Source organism: Mauremys mutica, chromosome 23 (genome assembly GCF_020497125.1).
Source record: "Mauremys mutica isolate MM-2020 ecotype Southern chromosome 23, ASM2049712v1, whole genome shotgun sequence".
Lineage (NCBI taxonomy): Eukaryota > Metazoa > Chordata > Testudines > Geoemydidae > Mauremys > Mauremys mutica.
Genome location: NC_059094.1, coordinates 17018501 through 17040151, shown reverse-complemented (window position 1 = coordinate 17040151; position 21651 = coordinate 17018501). Strand labels below are relative to the sequence as shown.

The window sequence follows — 21651 nt, the reverse complement described above, 5'->3', positions numbered from 1 at the left end:
ACTGCAGTCTGTATTTGGAGCTTGATCCGGCCAGATACTGAGCATTCTGCACCTGATCCGAAGCCCGTTAAACCAAGGGTGTTCAGGGCTGCTCCAAAGCACTTTGGAAGATATTGGGCATCTCTCCATTGTCTTCCAAAGTGCTTTGGATTAGGCCCTGAGAGAGGGGCTGAAAACCCTTAACTCTTGTTGAATTTAATATGGGTTGAGGGTGCTCTCCACCTTGCAGGGAACAAGTCTTGAAAACGCATGGGCAGGGATGATGTCCCTAGCTTCTGTTTGCCCAAAGCTGGGAAGGAGCGATAGGGGATGGATCACTTGATGATTCCCTGTTCTGTTCATTCCCTCTGGGGCACCTGGCATTGGCCACTGTCAGAAGACAGGCTACTGGGCTAGATGGACCTTTGGTCTGACCCAGTCTGGCTGTTCTTATGTTCTTATCTCTCTTGTCCCAGATGTGTGATGGCAGAGATCAACTTCCTTCTGTTTGAAATAAATGTATTGCTCTCCCCATATGTGCAGCTCATAGACCTGCAATATGGGGCAAGACTCTGTCTGGGAATTATACAGCCATCATAGTGTGGGCTTAATCTGATATCCCATTCCACTGTGGTTATGTTCCGGATAATCCGTTTCCTTGCTGGATCAATTTCCCCTCGTCATTCAGCAGAACACAGTGCCTGCACAGAGCCCCATTATTTTACCATTTGTATTGCAGAAGCACCTAGAAGACTTTCTCATGGACCAGCACCCCATTGGGTGGGTGCTGTACAAATACAGAACAAAAAGAAGGTACTTGCCCCATAAGGTTTACAATCTAAGGCCTTATCTATCCAGGAAATTAGACTGGTATAATTAATCTGCTATAGTTAGACTCCCTACGTGGACAGTCTTATTCTAGACTAGAGTGGCTTTCTTCTGGTTTAGCTTAAACTGCTTTGAAAGCAACATAAGCTAAATCAAAACGGGCACTTATAGTGGGAAGTGTTCACTTGGGGAGCTATACCAGTCCAACTATAGTTGTTTGTATTCACACTTAACCATATACCGGTATAACTCCCTATATAGACAAGCCCTAAGTGAAGACCCACTGAAGTTAGTGGATAGACAGACACTTACATTATCGGTTGCAGGACCTTACAATTGCAGATTGTAAACTCTTTGCAACAGAGACGTTATTAACTTTATTTTTTTTTAAGGCCAGGAGGTACCATTATGATCACCTAGTGAATCTGACCTCCAGCATAACAGGCCATATAATTCCATTCAGTCCTTTCTGCATTTAACCCAACAGCTTGTTGTTGAACTAGGGTAGAAAGACATCCATCATAGCTGTCTGTAGATTGCCTACCACCCTGAGGCTGTTTTAATGTTATAGTCCCAAGCAGGAGCTATGTTGCAAGGGCAAAAGCTCACTTTCAAATGTTAGAGCCTGAAACTCTGAATTCAATAAAGGGAACATAATAAAATAAGTTTCCTTGTACAGGCTTTCTGGTTTCCTCTTCCTTAATGCTAAAATGTAGACCAGTATCTTGGTTCCAGATACAAGACACAAGCATTTTCCCCCACAGAATCAAGACCCGTAGCTACTGAATGCCTCTGTGTTAATCTCACTTTGAATACACAACTCAAGTTATCACCTCTGAAATGTGTGGCCATGATCCTTTTTATATCAGCCATCTTTATTACAGCAAAATTCAATTTTAAGCAGCTCAGGCATCTGTCATAAATAAAACATTTTTTTTTTATTATTTCTCTCCATCATACCAAAAAAAAAAATCTCATTTGCTTCCGCTAAACAAAACTCTCCTCTTTCGGATGAATTGTTGTGTAGCTGTTTCTTTACACATAAGTCATGTAGGCTCATTCTAGACAGAAATCTTCACTATGGGAAATACAAAATAAGTCCTTATTTGACCTCTGGATTCCTAACAGTGACTGAAGCTTCAGGGTCTCCAAACGATGCATCAAAAAGTTAGATGATCTAAAAGTTTATACCACTCCCACTGGAAGAGAAATATGGGTTTGTCCTCACAGATCCACCAGGTGTGGAACTAAACCTGAAAAACATTCAAATTAAATCCAGTTTCATTATGATTTCCTCCACAGGTTTTTTTCCACCCTTCCCTTTTGAGCTTGTTGTTTGTAAAAGGTTCGAAATCTTGCTGAAGGGCCAGATTTTTAAAGGTATTTAGATGCCTAAAGGTGCAGCTAGGTGCTTTTGAAAATCGCATCTGCATTGTTAGATGCCTAAATACCTTTACAAATCCAGCCCTAAAAGCCATAGACCTTGTATAGATAGTTGTCTCTTCCCCCTAAACTTTCCCACTGTTGTTACAAATAAGTGGTCTTCCAGCATTTTAACCATCATGTCTAGGGGTATGTCTATACAGCAAATTAAGGTGAAATGTAGCTGGTAGACATACCCCTGCTCCGGGCCGGCTTTAGGAACTGCAAGGCCCAATTTGAATACCCGGCGGCGGTTCGGGTCTTCAGCACTTTGGCGGCGGGGGGTCCTTCACTCGCTCCAGACCCCTGGTTCTGAAATGCTGCTGAAGACCCGGAGCGAGTGAAGGACCCCCTGCCACCAAAGACCCGGACCGCCGCTGGGTATGTAAAAAAAAATTTAAAAAGGCGCCTAAGGTGCGGGGCCCTCTTAGGCGCAGGCACGGGGCCCAATTCCGGGGAATCGGGGGAACTGGTCTAAAGCCGGCCCTACCCCTGCTAGCTTTAATCTACAGTACAAGGCCACCAGGGACCTTAGGTTCGTACTTGGGTTGCTAACCCTTGCTGGGCTCCATAAATTCAACAAAAAATGGAAATTCAAAACATTTAGATTGGCCCACTCTTGAAAAAGGAGGAGAATTCTTTTTCACAAAAGTCTCATCTTATTTTGTCCTATTCCTCCCACCCCACCCTGAATTTGATTACTGAAAATTTTGCCATGACTTGAAAAATGGCCTAGAAATTCAAAAAAACTTCCACCTCCACTTTAATGTTCTATCATTATTTTGATGGATATAGTGGTGTAACCATTAACATTTTGTTTCCTGAGTAGTGACCCTGTACATTTCTAAGTCTGCCTGTGTGCAGGGACAGCTGTCATTTTTGCAAGGCAGGGCTGATGCTGCATGTTGCAGAGGAGACACACATACACTGTTGTCTCTTTTATTTTTGTTCTTACGACTTTCCCTTTATTTAAACTAAGACTCAAGATGAATGGCTTTGTGTCTGGAAGACAGCTCATCTCATAACATGCAGTGAAAGTTGGGGACGGGGAGCAGGTTTCCATCGGATAGTATAGTTTTGTTGAAATCAAAACACTTTGCAAGAACGTGGCAACTTTCACAATGTTTTTGATGGCAAATAAATTAATTAAATTTATTTTGACTCTTTTTAGATCAGGTGAAATATTTGGTTTTGACTTTCATTTCATTTGTTTGGACTCGAATTTTCTATAATATATTATAATGTTCCAACCATACAGTAATAAATCAGTTGAACATTATCACAACAAAACGTTTCTGTTTCTGGGTCGATGGTTTTTTTGGAAATTCTGTTCCATTGAAAATGTTGACTTTTTGTTCTGATTGGGTATTAAAAATGGTTTGAAAGTTGGAAATTTCCAGCTGGATGGAAATTCCATTTTCCAACTAGCTCAAGTCAGTAGCTCCATGTGGTTTTTACTGTAACTCACTTAAACCCTCCCATGATGTGCTATGAGAACTAGACCACACATCAATGTGGACGTACCCATATGAATGAGAAAAATGATACTGCGGCCCATCACCCGCCATTGCTGGTGGATCACGAACGCTGCTAGATGGTTTAGAGGGGTTCCTCTGCTGGTATGAATAACCGGGCTGGACCAGAGGGATATAGTTCAATAAAGGGGTGTAAGGTGACCGGAAAATCTGCTGTGGATTGTATGGAGTTACCTACAGATGGTAAAGAAACAAAGAGCAAGAAGTTGGTGAAATAAAACCGTTTACAGCCTGATCTGCAGATGCCAATTGGAACTAGAGATGGACGAAATATTTCAAATTTTGTCATTCAAAAATTATACGAAAAAGGGAAAATATTCATCACATTTTTGCACAAAAATCCCCTCCTACTTTTTTTAGTGACTGTGGGTCTGGTTGGAGTGAGTTGGTTTGTTTTATTTATTTATTTTGTTAAATCAGTGAATTTTTTAACTTTGATAAAACAGGGACATTTTGGGAGAAAAATATATATATTTACCCTGCCCCATCATCATTTTTGATCAGATGAATTAAACCTTCAACTCTTACTGATCTCAAAGGGATTGAAAGTGTACTCAGCACCTCCCAAAATCTAGTTCTCGGGACGCTTAAGACATTATGATAATCAGCTGCAACTACAACAGGTATTTTTGCATCCATTCCTACAGAAGCCTTGTAAATGACACAAAACATGTCAAGGATATCAAAGCTGACAAGGGCTCCTCATTCTACTTGCTATTGTTCATTGTACAAAGAAATGTTGGTGTCATTCAGATCTGATTCAGTTGCATTCAGCATAATAAATGTGCTTCTCAGCCATGTCTCCATTTGGCGAGAGAGTTGCAGTGATGTCTATGTGGTATGCCCAGCTCTTAAATTTTGATCCGATGGGGTTTCCCCTTCACCCCACCCTCCTATAGAACAGAAATGGAAGAGGAAAAAGCTGACGTGTCTGAGTGCTGTGTGCGTTGCATCTTGCTGTAGAAGCCTCCTTATCTTGGAGAGAATGCCCAGAAGGGATTAACTAATTTACTGGCTACAAGAGACCCAGCTCATGTTTACCCAGAGAGAGGCCCACAACTTGGTGACTCAGTTCCTTTTCAAACAAAAGTCCCATCCTCCTTTTTTTAAAGTCGTGTCAGTTCTTCGGAAGGAAAAGATGGAAGAAGCAAACAGAGTCAAAGCATCGTACAGACTGTCTAGGACAGAAGTGTGTTGGCTGAAAAGTAAACTATCTCTTGGGCAACCCCCTGAGTTCCATTCGCTTGGCAGGGGAGTCTATGCAGCATGGGACACAGCATCCTGTTTTCCTCACCTATAGCAGAGCCAGCACGTGGAACAGGGAGATAGCCGCTCCATAGGCCTTAGCTGCAATGATGACCATGGACCCCCCTCCCAATATGTAGATGAGAATTTAGGCTATTGGAGCCATGTAGTCCTGACTCCTGGCCACCCCCAAACCACCTTCTGTGCCATCTATATTGTTATTTATTAGCAGTTTTACTGCCCCAACTGAAATCGGGGCCCGCTTATGGTAGCTGCTGTGCAGTTACTGAGGAAAAGTCGGTCCTTGGCCAAAGAACTTGCAATGTAAATAGACAAGACAGGTGAAGAGGACACAGGAAAATTTATCCAAGGTCACAGAGCAGAGTTGGGATGAGAACCCAGGTCTCCTGCTGTCAAGGCCAGGGCCCTATCCACTAGATCACTGCTACACCATCTGGTAACATTTCTGTAGAATATGGTTATACTCTTTCCCCTCCATCACCCTGGGATAATACTGTGGGTGTTGCAGGACACTGCAAAATTCTCTGGGGCTGCTGCCCTTTCAAAGGGATGGCCTTTCCCTAATTAATGTTTTAGCTCCCCTGCCCCAACTTGAGAAACCAATTTGGATCTGACCAGAAGTGCTGCAGTGACATGCACGAGATCAGCTCTGTTGAGGCTCTCCTGGTGCCTCTTACTGTCATAGCTTATCTCGCTGCAGCTCATCCAGTGTTCTCCTCCTCACTCATACATTAACACGTAATAGAAATGCACCATTTCATGATGCTGATTGTACCATTCTTTACAAAGAGAAAAAGGACTGTCCTAAGTTAACACTAAATGGAGCATATACAATTGGATATTTTGGTTAGAGGTTTGGGGCCAGGCCCTCAGCTAATCTAAACTGATGTAACTGCATAGACCTATGCTGATTTACACCATCTGAGGATCTGGCCCCCAAATCGTATTTTGCAAAGCTACCAATGTCTGTTATGCCCCATGACAAACAGTTCTGTCTAATTTTCTATGCTTAGCATTTGTGTTCTGCAAATGAAAGCATATTTATAACCATTTAGACACACCTGTCTCGAATAGCATCCTAGGGGAGGGTGTAAAGTCTGCTGGTAGGGGATCCGTGCTCTCTGCGGATACAAGCCCTGTCAAAATACAAAAGACATGACTTTAAAACAGCCTGACTAGGTTTTATTTTTATTCTGCAATATGTTCCTTTGTCTTTTCAAGGGCATGTTATTTGTTCAAGGGAGCGGAGGTCAGCTGAATTTAGTTAATATCTTTGGCCAAGATTCTCCTCTCTGACTCCACAAGTCTAGCTTTCTTCTCTACATTACAGCTCTCTGCGGTAGGTTCTGCGCTCTCCTTCCAACTTCCCGTTGACCTCAATGAGAGAAGGATTAATTATGCATGCAGATGATCAGTAACTTGTCATTGAACGTATCAAGCAGCTGACAAATGCCTATTAAATACAACTGTAGTTGATTACAGAGTGCAAAAGTGCACCCACAAAATGATAGGCTGAGTTGAGGCCAGTCAAAGAACTTAGTCTTTAAGGATGAGATTTTCCAAGAGTTTTAAGGGAGGTCGGTGTTCAAATCTCATTGGAATTGGATAGGGTGGCCCAGTGTGAACAGGCCAGAGGGATGATAAGACTCTGCCATGGGGCTAGGGTGGTATCTAGAGTTAAATCTAACCGAGTGAGCTGGGGATAAGAAAAATGCAGAGGTAAGATTGGTGGAAGGTGGGACATGACTGAAGAAACTATTCCATGTATTAAGTGAAAGGAGAAGAACAAAACTGATGAATTTTTTTCTGGTGGAACATTTTTCCCCTCACCAGAAAATGTTGGTACGGCTAAATCAAAATATTGCACATATGTATTGAACGAGGCAGGGAATTTCAGGAAGAGAAAGGAGGGTGTCATAGTTAAGGTAGTTAAATACCAACCCTGGAAAAATGGATTCCATCCTTGCCTATGCCACAGCATTCCTATGTGATGCTAGTCAAGTCACTTAAGCCAAAGTTTTCAGAGGGGGTCACCAGTTGGGTATTCCTCATTTTCTGAGTGCCTGACTTGAGAGCCTGGTGTTTGACTTGTAGAAGTGCTGATTAAAGTCAATGGGAGCTGTGCTTTGAAGTGCTATTTAGTTCTACATACTCGGAAATATCAGATCTTGGAGGTCTCAAATTGGGCACCCAAAATTAATGGATACTTTTGACCTTTATTTCTGTGCCTCAGTTTCCCATCATAACCCCTCCCATATCTTATAGGGATATTGTGAAAATAAATTCATTCATGTTTGTGTGGCCCCTAGATAATATAATTATGATGAGCACAATAGAAAAGCCCATGAGGAAATTAATATTTTCATCTTCAGATGTGGGCTGTAATAATGTGCAGTAAATAAGGCCTGGGGTCATGCACAAAATAAGGAGAAAACAAAATATTGATTAGCTGCTTATTGAGTGAGCATCATCCATTCTGTGCACTGAATGAGGCCGGGATCATGTGGAAAAAATAGTCAGTCATCATGGAATTAAAGACTGTATCCTCATGTATACACACAAGGAGAATCATAGAATATTGGTGTTGGAAGAGACCTCAAAGGTCATCTAGTCCAACCCCCGGCTCAAAGCAGGACCAACCCCACCTAAATCATCCCAGCCAGGGCTTTGTCAAGCCAGGCCTTAAAAACCTTTAAGGAAGGAGATTCCACCACCTCCCTAGGGAACCCATTCCAGTGCTTCTCCACCCTCCTAGTGAAATAGTGTTTCCTAATATCCAACCTAGACCTCCCCCACTGCAACTTGAGACTAAATTAAGGTTGTACAGGCAACCCTAGTTTTGGCATCTTCATCTGTAAACACGGCGATAGTATCAAAAATCCTTTTGGGGATCCTAGCAAATGAAAACTGTAAACTGGTGCTAACCTAGGAATGAAAACAGGTACAAAGCACAGTCGGTCATAACTCATAAATTCAGCACCCCTTCCAGTGAAGCATGAACACCACCAATGCACTGAACTACTTGTTCTTTGTTTTGTTTGCCACCCAAAGTTATCTCCCTTTTTTTCCCCCCAAAGCGCTGAGTTGGATAGCAATCCAGTTCCTTTCAGATCCTTCCAATGGTACAAAGCAAAAAGTAGATTTAGAAGCAGTGGTGGCTGCAACCACAGGCTTGCCAGGCTTAGCTCTGACAATGCCAGACAAGAACCCTGCATGCTTATTGTTCTATTACCTGGAACTGTGGAAAGTTTGAATGGTTTGGATAGATGGGGGGTGGAGGATAGTTCAGACTGAGCCACACTGGCTGGTTTAAGGAGGCAGTCGTTGAAGTGGTAGCAAAACGCGGGGTGAAGACGTTCCCATTGTATTTGAGGTTGTTCTTATCCGATGCTGCTGTAGTTACTGTAAAACAAAAGATGGTTAAACACGTTATTAAACAGACATGCTGGGCTTTTCTTTGCTCCTGTGGATCAGCCTAACTTAAAAGGGTGTGCTTTGCCCACAAACAATATTTACTTAAGATCTCACCTACTTCCACTGGCTACAATCTTTCAGTTTTGAGACCCAAATTTAACAATTAGCACTTTAAATTCTCTGATTAGTAGGACCTGTCCATCCAGTCCCTACAGGACTTGGCATTAAATGTAACTGTCTGAGTGATAAGGATGAATGAAATGGTTCAGCTAGAATAAGACTGGAACAAGACCCTTTGCACCTCATTCAAAACCTCTTTAATGTTAGGGGGGGGAACTGACTTGCTTTTCGTTTGCATTCATTTTATAGCATCTCCGGGTTGCAATGCACTAGACCAAGATTTTCAAAATGGATTACTGATGTTGAGTGCTCATCCTGAGACGTCTGATGGGGAGTTTCCGAGGATGGTTGCTCAGTACTTTCTGGCCCCTGTAAAGAGTCTCAAATTGGGCCTCGAACAAAATATGGCCCCTAAAATACTTAGGTTAATTCTGGAAAAGCTTGGACTATAGGGGCTAACTCTACCTTCACAAAATGTGAGATAATGCGTTCTGAACCGAATCAATGCCCATTGCAGTCAATGGGAAAAGTCCTATTGTTTTCACTTGGCAGTGAATCAAGCTCCGTCAGTATTGATCATCTCAGGTTAGCCTACCACAAAAATGGTACCCTTGCTAATACAAGGAAAGAGATATGTGCAAGATTTATTTCTGACCCGGCTGGCATCCAGTGCAGCAGATAGTAAGATAGTTCCATGCAGACTTTCAAGTTGGCTTCTTTAAAAAGCTACCAGTCATATCCGCCAGTCCATGGGATCTCAATATTGGGGTCTTGTTAAGTGGGAGAAGGGTGTTGCATAGATCCCAGCTGGATGACAGGGAGTTGGTCCTGGTATGGAACTGAGGAAAACACTATGGAAAAGGTTAAGAACCAAATTGTTTTTCCCCGATGAAATGACATCTCTGTATATAGCAGTGAATACCATACCTGTTGTCTATGGCTGCCTGCAATCACAGGGGACTGGACCCGACCCAGAAGGTCCCTTCCCATTCGATGTCAGCTGCATTTTAACCATCTCTTGCTTTACTTTATTCCCCCTTGCCAATCATTCCCAAATTATGCTTCCAAGCACCCTGTACCTGTGTTCTGAAGTCCCTCGGGAACTGAGTCGGGATCAGTTTTTGAGCAGATCTTGGCAAACACCGGGAGCTGCTTCTTTGGCCCCGTGGTTCGGCTTTCTGCTGTCGTGGAAGGCGGAGGCACCACTGCGCTCTCCTTATGGGTGGGGGAATTGAACATGTTACTTTGTAGGTAGTCCTTGGTCAGTCTGGTTTCCTCCACCACCATCTGGTTATCTGGCGCTTTGGCAGCTTCTGTGCGTTTCAATGGACACGGCACCAGTGACTTACTGGTCTCTTTGTTAGAAACCACTGGGTTACCATTGTCCACCCCTCTAGCATTCTTGAAGGTGCATTTTGAAGGACGTAGAATCCCAGCGATGGTGGATTTTGTAGAAAGCTGAGCATCACAGAGAGATCTGAGTTTCATCTCCCTTTCTTTGCTTCCCATCATTGCTCGGTACATGCTTTCTACTGCTTCTGTTTCATCTAGCAACTGGTCCCTATCGGAAACCAGGAAAAGGCTGTTGTTTGATGAAGTCTGATTTAAAGTAGAGGCAGTTTCTTTGCTTCCTTCTAAATCTTGCGTTTCTGTCTCGCTAATGCTCTCCTGGGTAAGGCTCAGGTACTCCTGTTCCACCAGAAGGGAAATCTCATCTTTGACACAGTTCTGTTCCAACGATCTACATGAAAGAGAGAAATCGAACATGCTTAATGTACATTCAACAGGATAACTGCAGACAACTTGGATGAAGAACGTGGGAGCATAAAGAATTATTATGAGAGATGTGCTTAAAGTAAATTCTGGGGCTAGAAATATATTTCTGCTACATAATGAAATCCAAGCCTTGTCTACACTAGGAAAATGACTTACTGTTGACAATAGGGGCATATGAATTACTTGCCAAGCCTAATATGCTTGCAGCCAATATTGAGTTCAGCATCAGTTGACCTGGCCTTAGTAGTGGGTGACAATCGGTTGAAAAATGGGGAGAGAGAATTGCTGCCCCCACCCACTTTTTAACTGAAATTTGAAATCATCACAATTTGGGGGAGGGGCCCCCACAAAGCCCTAGTATAGATAAAGCCTACATTGTGCAACTGTACTTAAATGGCCCTCATCGCTATAGTTTCAGAACACGTCATAATCACTAGTGAATTTTTATCCTTCCAACACCCTTGTGAGATCGGGCTGAATTCTCTCCATGACACAGATGGGGAAACTGAGGCACGGGTAAATTAAGTTATGAATATAACCAGGCTCAATCATCACTGGGACTGGCACTCTGTTACCATCCAGTTTAAGTTCTCAGCCATTTTTGGCTTTTTTTACACAGTTTATGGATTATGCCCATGTTGCATCACAGACCGTCAGCTAGTAATAGTAATGTCTCTAGAATTCCAGAGAGACAAGATGGGTGAGATATCTCCCAGTGGATCCAGTAGCCTGTTATCCACTAGACCAGGGGTCCCCAACGCGGCGCCCGTGGGGGCATCTAAATGCGCCCACGTCCTGGCCGGCGGTGGAGGATCTGCCGAAATGCCGCCGAATTTTGGTGGCATTTCGGTGGCGACGCCTCTTGATGACACCGCTTGCCGCCGACAAGTGACGTCATCAAGAGGCGTCACCGCCGAAATGCCACAGAAGTTCGGCAGCATTTCGGCGGGTGCTCCACCGCCCTCACGGTCCTTCATCTGGCGCCCGCCAGACGAAAAGGTTGGGGACCACTACACTAGACTGTCTTTCCCTACCTTTGGCCATTTCGGGGACCAGTACATATTGACTAGCTCCTTTGCAGAGGGAGTCAAACTAATGGTAGAACAAATGTTTACTGGAAGCCTTGGGGGTAGGTTAGAGGTCAGTGAAGGCAAAGTTGAGTGTGGACTTTTAGTGCGGCTTGCAATGAGATTGGCTTCAATGTAAGAGTCAAGCCGATGTTCTGAGAACAGAGCCCTGAATTTGACGCCTAATGGGAATACACAATCATCTACCACATGCGATACAAATCTCTCGCTCTAAACACTCAAGTTCTTTATCCAAATTGCACACGCTGGGTGCACAAAGCTCTTGACCTAAAAATGGTCTGGTCGCCAGAGGTGCTTAGACTCACAACTCCAGTTGCAATCAAAGATCCCAGTCCTAGAATGAGTTCTATGTGATTTCAACAGGTTGATGGAGGACAGGTCCATTGATGGCTATTTGCCAAGATGGTCAGGGATGCAATCCTATGCTTTGGGTATCCCTAAGCCTCTGACTGCCAGATGGTGGGACTGGACGACAGGGCATGAATCACTCAATTTAAAGATAATTTTAAAATCTATTGGGTCCGATTCACCATTGCCCTGCATCTTCAGCAGCCACTCACACCAGTGCAAATGCGAGTGTGAAATGCTCTTGAATCACAATGATGTTTTACACACATTCTGCCCTAGTGTGCTGTGTTACTATTTGTTTTTGTGGCAGCACCTAGAAGCCCCAGTTGTGGGCCAGGACCCCGAAGTGCTAGGAGCTGTACAAACACAGGACAAAAAGACAGTCCCTGTCCCACAGAGCTTGCAATCTATTGATGGCATAAAGTGCAGGACAGTGGTGAAATGGGCATGTTCATGGTCAGAAATTGGTTTATTTTCAGGAACTTTTTAATTATGGATCTTTCCGGCATGGTTGCCTGCTCACAATACTCCTGCCTTCTGTTGATTACTTGTGTGATGAGGGACCCAGTTTGCTCACTTATTTCCAAATGTAATTAGTAACTTAATGCATAAACTGGTTATCCTTATTGGTTTGGGGACAGGATGGCCAGGGTTATAAATGTGTACATATAAATAGCTTGCCAAACTTTTTAATCATCAATTATAAATTCACCTAATTATGTCTGATTATGGACTCACTGTGTAATTATTAGAGTTTTTAAACTGCCTGGCTCATCTCTTCCTAAAATAAAATAACCAAGAAACTTCAGCTCCTTAGTTTTTTGGGGTTTTGGGTGGGGGCAGTTTGGGAGGTGGTGAATTGCAGCCTGTTTTACTATTTAAAAAAGGTATAACCTTCCTCCCCACCTCTGACTTCCATTCCAGTTCAAAGCTACCTTTGCAGTGCATATTAGGGCCCTGATCCTGCAATCGTATACACATGTGATTTTACTGATGTGAGTAGAGCCATTGATTTTAGTGGGGCTACTCATGTGAGTAAAGGTAAGCATCTATATAAGGGTTTGGTGTGTCAAGTACCCATATCACATCCAGTCTTGTGGTCAATCCAGTTTTCCCAGAATGTGCTGGGAGACTAGGGAAGGCTCAGTTGGTGCAATCGTCATCACAAATGGGGCCATCAGAGATTTCCAACCTGAGGCTTTTTCAGAATCTAGGTGCTACAATGTCCTGGGGAGTCTTTGATAAAGACAGGAAGCCAAATCTCAGGAAGGAAAGTAAATTTAGGAAAGAGGAGTAAAGGTCTGCCGGTGATGAGGCTGTTCAAGGCAATTCATATCCACATAAAGGGGGAAAAAATACCTAACATGGAATCCTTGTTGGTACAGTTTGCTGATGACACACAAACGGGTGACATGGTAAACAATGGGCTCACTCAGACCTGTGCTTTGTACTGTTAAATGTAAGGTTGTACGTTCAAGGAACCAAGAATGCAAGTCACACTTACTAGGATGGGGGGTATATTTTGGGAAGCAGTGACTCGGAAACACATTTAAGGGTCATGGTCAAGAACCAGCTGAGCCTGAGCTCCAGTGCATCGCACTGGGAGAAGAAAGCAGATGGGTTCCTTGGGTGTATTAGCAGGGGAATAAGGAGTAGAAGTAGGCAGGTGTTCAAACCATTCTGTATGTATCTTAGTGAGACTGGAATCCTGGGGCCAGTTCTGGTGTCAACACTTCAAAAAGGATGTCAACAAATTAGAAAGGATTAAAAGCTACAAATATGATTCAGGGTCTGGAAATCCTGCCTTGCACTGAACTTCTTTAGTCCCTTGCTGTATCTAGTTTCTCCAAGAGAAGGTTAAGAGGTGATTCGATAGTAGTCTGTAAGTACCTATGTAGGGGGGAGATTTCTGATAGCAGGGGCCCTCTTTATTATAGCAGACACAGGCATAACAAATGCCTGTGGGAACAAGCTGCTGAGAGACGGCTTCAGACTAGAAATAAGCTTCATATTTTTAACAGTGAGAGTAGTTGACCAGGTGAACAGTTTACATAAGGGTGTGGTGGATTCCACACCATTTGAAGCCTTTAAACAAGATTATAGTGGTCTAAAAAATGCTCCAGTTCAGCGTTTCTCAAACTGGGGTTGCTGCTTGTGTAGGGAAAGCCCCTGGCAGGCCACGCCAGTTTGTTTACCTGCCGCATCCACAGGTCCGGCCAATCATGGCTCCCACTGGCCGCGATTCGCTGCTCCAGGCCAATGGGAGCTGCTGGAAGCGGCGTGGGCCGAGGGACTTACTGGCCGCCACTTCCCGCAGCCCCCATTGGTCTGCAGCGACGAACCACGGCCAGTAGGAGTCATGATCAGCTGGACCTGCTGATAGGGCAGGTAAACAAACCGGCCCGGCCTGCCAGGGGCTTTCCCTACACAAGTGGCGACCCCAGTTTGAGAAACATTGCTCCAGTTCTCCCAGAACTTAGGGAGCTTGATGCAGAGATGGTGAGACTTGCTTGGTGAAATTCTCTGGCCAGTGTTCTACAGGAGGTCAGATGAGATGATCATAACAGTCCCAACTGACATTAAAATCTACAAATCCGTGTTGATCTCTGTGATGGTTTATCAGTATCACTGCTTCCAAATAAAACTTCCCCTTCCTTAGAACTATTTCAAGCAGCCTTCATATGGCACATCAGTTCTCAGAACCAAACTAATGCAAACACAGAAGGAAAGTTTTACAGCCTGATTTTAAAAGAGGGGAAGTCAGGAGGCCTGCTCTGCCACTAGGAGGACTTGTCTGTTGAGATTCTAAGGGATTGTCTCTTACTGTGTGCCTGTGCAGCACCCAGCACAGTAGGGCCCTGATTTCAGCCGGCCCTCAAAGTGCTAAGGTAGTACAAGAATAATAAGGGGGGCCTGGATACAATGCAAATTCTTTGCTGCAATATCGTTGTAAGTCCTCGTGTAGCATCTGTAAAATGGGATCACCTTTTGTTTTTCCTTTTGTTGTACTCGACTGGCACCTATCACCACAGTGTCTGAGCGCCTTGCAATCTTGTAATGTACATATTCTCACAACGCCCCTGTGAGTCAGGGCAGTGCTGTTATCCCCAGTTTACAGATGGGGAACTGAAGCATAAGGACATTGGGAAGGCCCAGATCCTCAAAGATATTGAGGCCCAAGGACTGAGGATCTGGATCTAAGTGATTTGCCCAAAGGCAGGCAGGAAGTCTGTGGCAGAGAAGGGACTTGCCCAAGTCCTAACCTAGGGCCTTAATCACTGAACCATCCTTTCTGTCTACCTCATGTGTTTAGATTGTAAACTCGTCAAGGCAGTGAACTGCCTGTTACTAGACGTGTGAAAACACCCAGCAAAATGGGGCCCTGACCTCAATTGGGTCTACTAGGTGTGGTCACAATATGGAATAAAACATAACAGAAGCTCTGGATGTTTCCAGTGACTTGTCATCCTCCTATGTCTAAATTATTCCAGTAACAAAGCCAGGAAGGTGAAACTGTTTGTTCAAAAGATTCCAGATGCATTTAAAATGAACTTAGCTGTGATTTGCATAAGTCAATATTTTAAAATAATTAGAGTTTGCTAAATCAAGCAAGGTCACTAGGACTAGTCTTGGCCCCAGTGTTGTTGCAGATGACAAATCAGGTAACACATGGACCTTTATTGGCCATCAGCATAGACTGTGAGGTTTTTATAAAATCTCTTCCTGGCAGTTGGATAAGGACACTTGGACATCCAGAGTCAATGGTAAAAATATGGCCCCGGTTAGAATTCTGCTCACTGTCCTCATTTGAGCAGCAGCGTTGGTTTCAGAGAGATTACTCAAATGAGTAGAGCAAAGCAGGTCTTGGCATTTGGTCAATAGTAACCAAAACCGATTTGAAGGCAGTTCAGTTATTACTTGTATAGGGACCAAGATCAGGGCCGCTTAGCACTAGGAGCCTTATAGACAGAAAGTGAGAGACAGCCCCTGCCCTAAACAGTCAAGACACAGTCTGTGAGGGAACGGGAGAGGTGACTTGCCCACGGTCACCCAGCAGCTCCGTGGTAGAGGTGCCAGTAAAACCCTGGTCTCCTGATTCCTAGGCTTAGCATGCCCTGTCCACCGGACCTCGCTGCCTCTCTCATTGCATGAAGAATGAGTTTGATGGGTCTCAGTCCAGTTTCTGTTTCTTCAGGTATCCCCCTCAGAAGATCCACCACAGCTCTGGCGCTCTTGTGGACGGTTGCGCAGCACAGATGCAAAGGAAAGAGGAGAGTATGGAACTACACTCTAGTCTCTCCCCATACCTAGGGAGAGTTTCAGGGCAGTTATGAGGCACATTGGCAAGGGATAATGTTAGGCTGGCTGCCCTTGCAGAGCCAACTAAATTCACTGCTAATAAACAAAAATTATGCTGCTTTAAGGGTCAATTTCATTTATTAAAATAGGGGAGGACTTAAAATTCAGATTGTTAGTAGTAGTTTAATTCTCTTCTACACAGGCTCTTGTGCAGCCGTTCTCACCATAATATCTGAGCGCCTTCCACTAGTGCATTAACTGGTGTGATGAGCATCTGGTTCATAAAGACGCTTGGGCCTGCATTCTCCTTTCTCTTACCCCAGCTGTGCACTGGAGACTGACTTCAGTGGAGTGACTCCAGATCCACATGGATGCGAGAGGAGAAATGAGCCTGATTGACTCTTCATGACTTCTAGAGTCTACCTTCAAGATTATAGTACACTTAGCATTGATGGGGCACTGGATTTGGAGTCAGGACTACTGGGTTCTATTCCTGGATACATATCACCGATTCACTATGTGACCTTGTAAAAGCAGCAAAGAATCCTGTGGCACCTTATAGACTATAGTCTATAAGGTGCCACAGGATTCTTTGCTGCTTTTACAGAACCAGACTAACACGGCTACCCCTCTGATATGTGACCTTGGTTAAATCCCTTCCCTTCAGTTTATTTCCCCCTCTGTATAAAGGGAGAAATTATACTAATTCACCTTTCATAAAGCAGTTTGAGCTCTAATGTTATTTATTTACTGCATCAAAGCAGGCTGGACCCAGTCTGTGCAACCCTGACTGCTGTATTGCATTTTTGCTTTAAGATCAGGGAAGTTGCCAACCTCTGCTAATTAATTGCTGGGTTTGCAAATTTTAATTTTTTTGGTTTCCCTCCTGCCCTGCTTCAGGAGAATTCTATAAATACCTCCCTCTTAAATTTGAAAATTGTACCTTCTTCCCTTCCTATGACTTACCCCATGGAGAGAGACTTGGCAGAAAAAAGTTCTCTGCCAAATTCAGCTTTCCTTTGTAAAGATCAGCTGTTTACAGTATAACATTTTAATTTTCTGCTTTGCTCTTTTGAAGGCTTCTTTTGCTTCTTACTGTAAATATTTTGATCTTTTTAAAAAAAAAAACAAGCTGCTGTGGGGAACTGAATGCGGCAGCTGCTTACTGTGCTTCAGAATTACAGATGTGGCTAGGCATCACAGGGCATTTTGCATAGGAAAATGAATGTGCGGAGGGAAAGGAGATCATTTTGCTCTCTGGGTTGGTGCTGTGAAAATAAACAACCACGGTGTCTTATCTCAACCAGTCTGAGAGCTTACCTAGTCTGTTTGTACACACGTTCCCAAAGCTACTATAGAGAAGAAAGGGCGTATAAGAGGGATGGGGGTGAATTTCCACTTGGAGTTGGTCAGTGATCTCCTCTCTGACACTTTGAGAACACTCACTCTTTCAGGAAGTTGCTGCCTTCTCCTCTGAGGGGTTCTGATGACAAAAGTGGGTGACAGGTAGGCTGCAGGACTGGGGATGTTGACCTAGGCTGGAGCTCTTCAGAAAGACCTTGAACGCGTTTCCAGATCTCGTGACAGGCTTTGTCCAAGCTGTCTTGAGGGGTGTTGTGGTGGATCCAGATGTGTCTTGGGAAAGGTCCTAGAGGAAATGGGCCCTTGGGGTTTATCGTTGGATCCTGGAGCCCACTGCCACCTGTGAGCATCTTTCAATCTCTTCCCACGCAGGAAGCAAAAGACAACCTTGGTTTAAAAAAAAAGTGTTTTTGTGGGTACAGAATGGAATGAAGAGCAACAAACCATGGTAACTTGGTAACCATAGAACCCCTGGGGCCTGGCAACTGGTATGAAGGACAACAAGCGGAAACAGCTGTAGGGATGCCAGCACCACCCAAAGGAGGAAGTGGAAGAAGGAGCCACATTTCTCCCCACCCCAGCAAGGCTGAGAGTAGCCTCTGGGGCCAGTCTCCATGTAATTGCCACCACTTCCAGACTTCATGTATTCTCAGGTCCATATATTAACCTCTCCCCCACTCTTCCTTCATCTGTTCTTTATATTGGATGTACCCCTGATGCATAGAAGGAGTTACCCCCAAGGTGTCTCCACTGACAGTGAGGGGCCTCCCCTCAGCGGTGTGTCCCTTCTCCTACCCCATATCAGGTCCCCTCCTTATCCTTCTCTCACAGAAATAAACTGAAGCAAAGAGATGGGAGGACTTGTTTGGGAGAGGGAGAGGGTATGCATATGTGGGACTGAAAGCAGGGAGATATGGATCTCTTGTGCTGCTGTTTGCCTCTGTTTCTCCAATCCAAGGAACAGGCACTCAGCTAGCCAGGTCTCCTCTTCTTCCGCAGATGGGCCCAAGAAACAAAGTTTCAGAATTTGCCAACATTTGGGGGTGTCTGGATATGGGATTTTTGCTTTGGGAACTTTTTTTTTTCCTCTCTTAATGTTCCCTTTGAAGCATTGGGCACTAGCCACTAACTGATGCGGGCTGCTGGGCTATATAGCACGATCTGGTCCAGCAATTCCTATTGCCGTGTGCTGACTTGTGTATGTCACCACTGCCTTTTGCTGGCCCAACCTTGTGATTTGCCACCCATGAGGGTATATCTACTCCACTGCAGCTGGGAGTGTGCTTCCCAGTGCAGATAGTGGCTACAGCCTGACAGAGGAGACAATCCTTAATACTGCTACCACTAATGAAGATTCTTATTGCTCCCGAGCCCTGTCTGTTCCTGCTGATATTTAAGGCCATGAGGTGCGGGAATTATTAAATGCGGTTGTACCCGTGGACAGGTTTATTAGCTATGGTTAAAACACATTTTGGTTTGAGGAGAGCAGTGGAATCTGAATGGGAAGAAGGAAGCCAGCACAGGCCAAACTTCAGAAGCACTGGTTATATCTGCAAAAAATGATTTGACAGTTGTGAGTCCAAAGCCCCTATGTCTGTGTGTGCACCATGTGTCTGAGTGTGCAAAAAAAGGGAGGGAGGGGAGGCAGGCAGGCAGGTCAAATTTTTACATGTACAAGTGCCTTTGTGTAGTACATCTACGCACAAGTGTTGCACCTGCAGATTTTTTTTATTACTGCAGCTGTTGCATCTTCCTTTGAAATCTCCACTCCATGTGTAATCTAATATAAAAAGTGGACTTTTATATAATACGTATGCAAAGCCACAGTGCCTGCAGCTTCTGTATAATCAGAGAGATTATTCTATGTATGCGGCTGTTGGCTAATACTTTATGCCCAGCTAAATGCTGCTCTTTTCACCCACAGCAATCGTGTTTGGTTAACAAAGTACATGTTGGGGATTTATTTTATTTCTCCAAACACCTTCCATGTCCCTATGGAGACTTGCTAATTGCGCTGCTTTTTATCTTGGAGAAATATTCTAAGGTCACCAGCCCAAATGAATTCTAGGACTCCTCATTCATAGCCGCAGTGACTGTCTATGTAGGCTGGAGTGTCGTCTAGCAGCAGTAAGGGGACGTGGTGTCAGGACTCCTAGATGATGATCCCGGTTCTGGCACCAATTCCCTTTGTGATCCTGGGAAAGTTCTATCTCCTTCCTGTGTCTGTTTCCCGGTCTGTAAAATGGAGCAAATACTTCCTACCTCCAGACAATCATTGTGAGGACTAACTAAGCCCTGGTCTACATTAGACCTATATTGGTCTAACTATATTGCACAGGGGGGTGAAAACGACCTCACTCAGGGTGTGGATTTATACCCACCTAAGCCCTGGTGTAGACATTGACATAGCTGCCGCCTCTTGGGTAGATGGATTAACTACGTTGATGGGAGATGCTCTCCTGTCGGTGTAGTAGCATCTTAACTAAAGTGCTACACCGGTGCAGCTTCACCGCTGTATGTGAAGACAAGTCCTAACATTTGTAAATCATCCCAAGATCTGTGGCACACAGACATTTAGAAATACTACGTTTTATTATTGTGTTTTGCGGGGTGTGTGTGTGTGTGTGTGTGTGTGTAATTAGAGTTATTTACATGGCTTTGGCTCTGTTTGGGGAAATGCTGGGCTACAACAGGTGTTTGCATGTCAGCATCAGGCCTGGGGTCTGACTGTGGGTGGCAGTGCAGAGCAAAATTTCCCTGCTCCTTAGTGGGTGGTTAGAATGGCAAAATCCTGTGTCTAGTCTACTGTGGAGGTAATTTAGCAAGTTGATCAGCTGTGTAGTGGAGGTTAAGATCCGAGTTAACCAGCGCACGCGTGTGCGAGTGCACACACTCACTCACTCACTCTCTCTCTCTCTCTCTCACTTTCAGATGAGGGGCAAGCAAAATTAACCCTGATGGTTTCTGCCACAACACAATTTGTCTTTACCAGTCATGTCAGTTACCAAATATATGCAAATCTTTGAAGAGAGATGGAGACCCTAAGCCCAGCATTGCTGTGAGGAAGACTAAAAAGGGGGGGAGTTGATGTGGAAAAAGATATGATTTTACTAAGCAGGAATAAAGTGGGATTGTACCTCCCTAAAGACTTTATTATGCCTGCATATTGTTCTTGATCCCTTGCTAGTCTTTGTCTCACCCTATAGCCTGTGTGCAGCAAGCAAGTCACATATTCAGCTGAATGCCAGGCCGGGGGGGGGGGGGGTTCTTTGAGAGAATTATCTGCATAAGGGGCCAGCGATGGATGGAGCTGCGCCGTGGAGCACCCCCCGCCCTCTGATCCTTTTCTATCTGGATCTCTGCCTTTGAACAATAAGGTCTGTTTGAATAGGACACTGCAGTTTAAACAGACATAAAGCGACTCTTTCATGTGCCAGCCCTGGTTGCTTTGGCTCTTGGCATCGGTTCCTGGTGTAGGCAGTGGAGGGATTGAAAAGCAGCGGGGACCGAGAGAAAGTGCGTGTGTGAGCGAGGATTGATTCGGGGGTGGAGGGAGAGATTTACCAGCCCTGGGTATAAATTGTTTTCTAGCAGTCAGATGAGCTCATTCAAGGCAACCGTAACACGTCTGAAGAAGGGGGTTTTGCAGCAAGGAACTGCAGCAAATGCAAAGCAGTAACGTAGGGGGATGGGCGGCTAGTTCCAAAACACCCCCCCTGCTCCCCCCCCCCTTTCCCGTCACTTTAGAGGCGAGCCAAGGGAGGCAGGGATCGCAGCTCATTCTGGAGCAGCAGCGCTCGTTTGCATCTGGCATTGCAGACCGCCCGGTGGTGCCGGTCCCCCCCGTCCCCCCCCCAAGCCTTGCAGCTTTGGAGGTTGCAATGAGAAAAGCAGCAGCAGCAGCAGCAGCCCTTCCTCTTTCGCAGTGGTGCATGTTCTGGATGCCAAGGCAGCGTGAAAGCCTCAGGGGTGTGTGTCCCCTCCCTTCCCTAGGCATGTCTCTCTGCCTTTCCCGTGCACCCGCCCCCCCCCCTCGGGGGGAGGCAAACCCCGCCGTTAGGAGCCCACCTCGGATCTAGTCCCATCCCTTCCACGCGGGGGAAGGCTGGACTGAATCCCCAGGTGACTGGGGCAGGGTCTCTTTCGTTAGTCCAAAGGGATTGAGCTTAAACCTGTGACTGCAAAAGGGGGCGAAGGCGTGTGGGGTTTCCAGA

The 21651-nt window shown here is 44.8% G+C and overlaps 2 protein-coding genes and 1 long non-coding RNA gene across 3 annotated transcripts in view; 2 read left to right on the top strand and 1 right to left on the bottom strand.

Moving 5' to 3' along the window:
• Positions 1-16130, top strand: part of LOC123355343 — a 69341-nt gene extending 53211 nt beyond the window's left edge. Inside the window, exon 4 of the long non-coding RNA XR_006575073.1 lies at positions 15972-16130. This is a non-coding gene — a long non-coding RNA (uncharacterized LOC123355343). The remainder of the gene's footprint in view (positions 1-15971) is intronic.
• C23H1orf94 (chromosome 23 C1orf94 homolog) lies at positions 1741-17846 on the bottom strand. The gene is made up of 6 exons (XM_044997693.1): positions 17522-17846; positions 9644-10305; positions 8263-8432; positions 6092-6166; positions 3754-3938; positions 1741-2060 (listed from the first exon to the last, which is right to left on the bottom strand). Exons 1-6 carry the CDS (start codon positions 17785-17787, stop codon positions 1985-1987), a joined length of 1434 nt encoding a protein of 477 aa, XP_044853628.1. The 5' UTR covers positions 17788-17846; the 3' UTR covers positions 1741-1984.
• Positions 17847-17923: 77 nt separating this feature from the next.
• The window catches only part of CSMD2 (CUB and Sushi multiple domains 2), a 542149-nt gene continuing 538421 nt past the window's right edge, over positions 17924-21651 (top strand). Inside the window, exon 1 of the mRNA XM_044997694.1 lies at positions 17924-18090. Within this exon, the coding sequence (XP_044853629.1) occupies positions 18079-18090 (12 nt within the window). The 5' untranslated portion in view covers positions 17924-18078. The remainder of the gene's footprint in view (positions 18091-21651) is intronic.

Bases quoted from the DNA above. Each gene is read 5' to 3' on its own strand.
- C23H1orf94 (XM_044997693.1), bottom strand. From the start codon at position 17,787: ATGCTCACAGGTGGCAGTGGGCTCCAGGATCCAACGATAAACCCCAAG. The intron at 6,167-8,262 runs GTAATAGAACAA...GTATTTTGACAG, and splicing joins CAAACTTTCCACAGTTCCAG to GGCTTGTATCCGCAGAGAGC. The intron at 2,061-3,753 runs GTACGTCCACAT...AATGTTTTTCAG, and splicing joins CATTTTTCTCATTCATATGG to GTTTAGTTCCACACCTGGTG.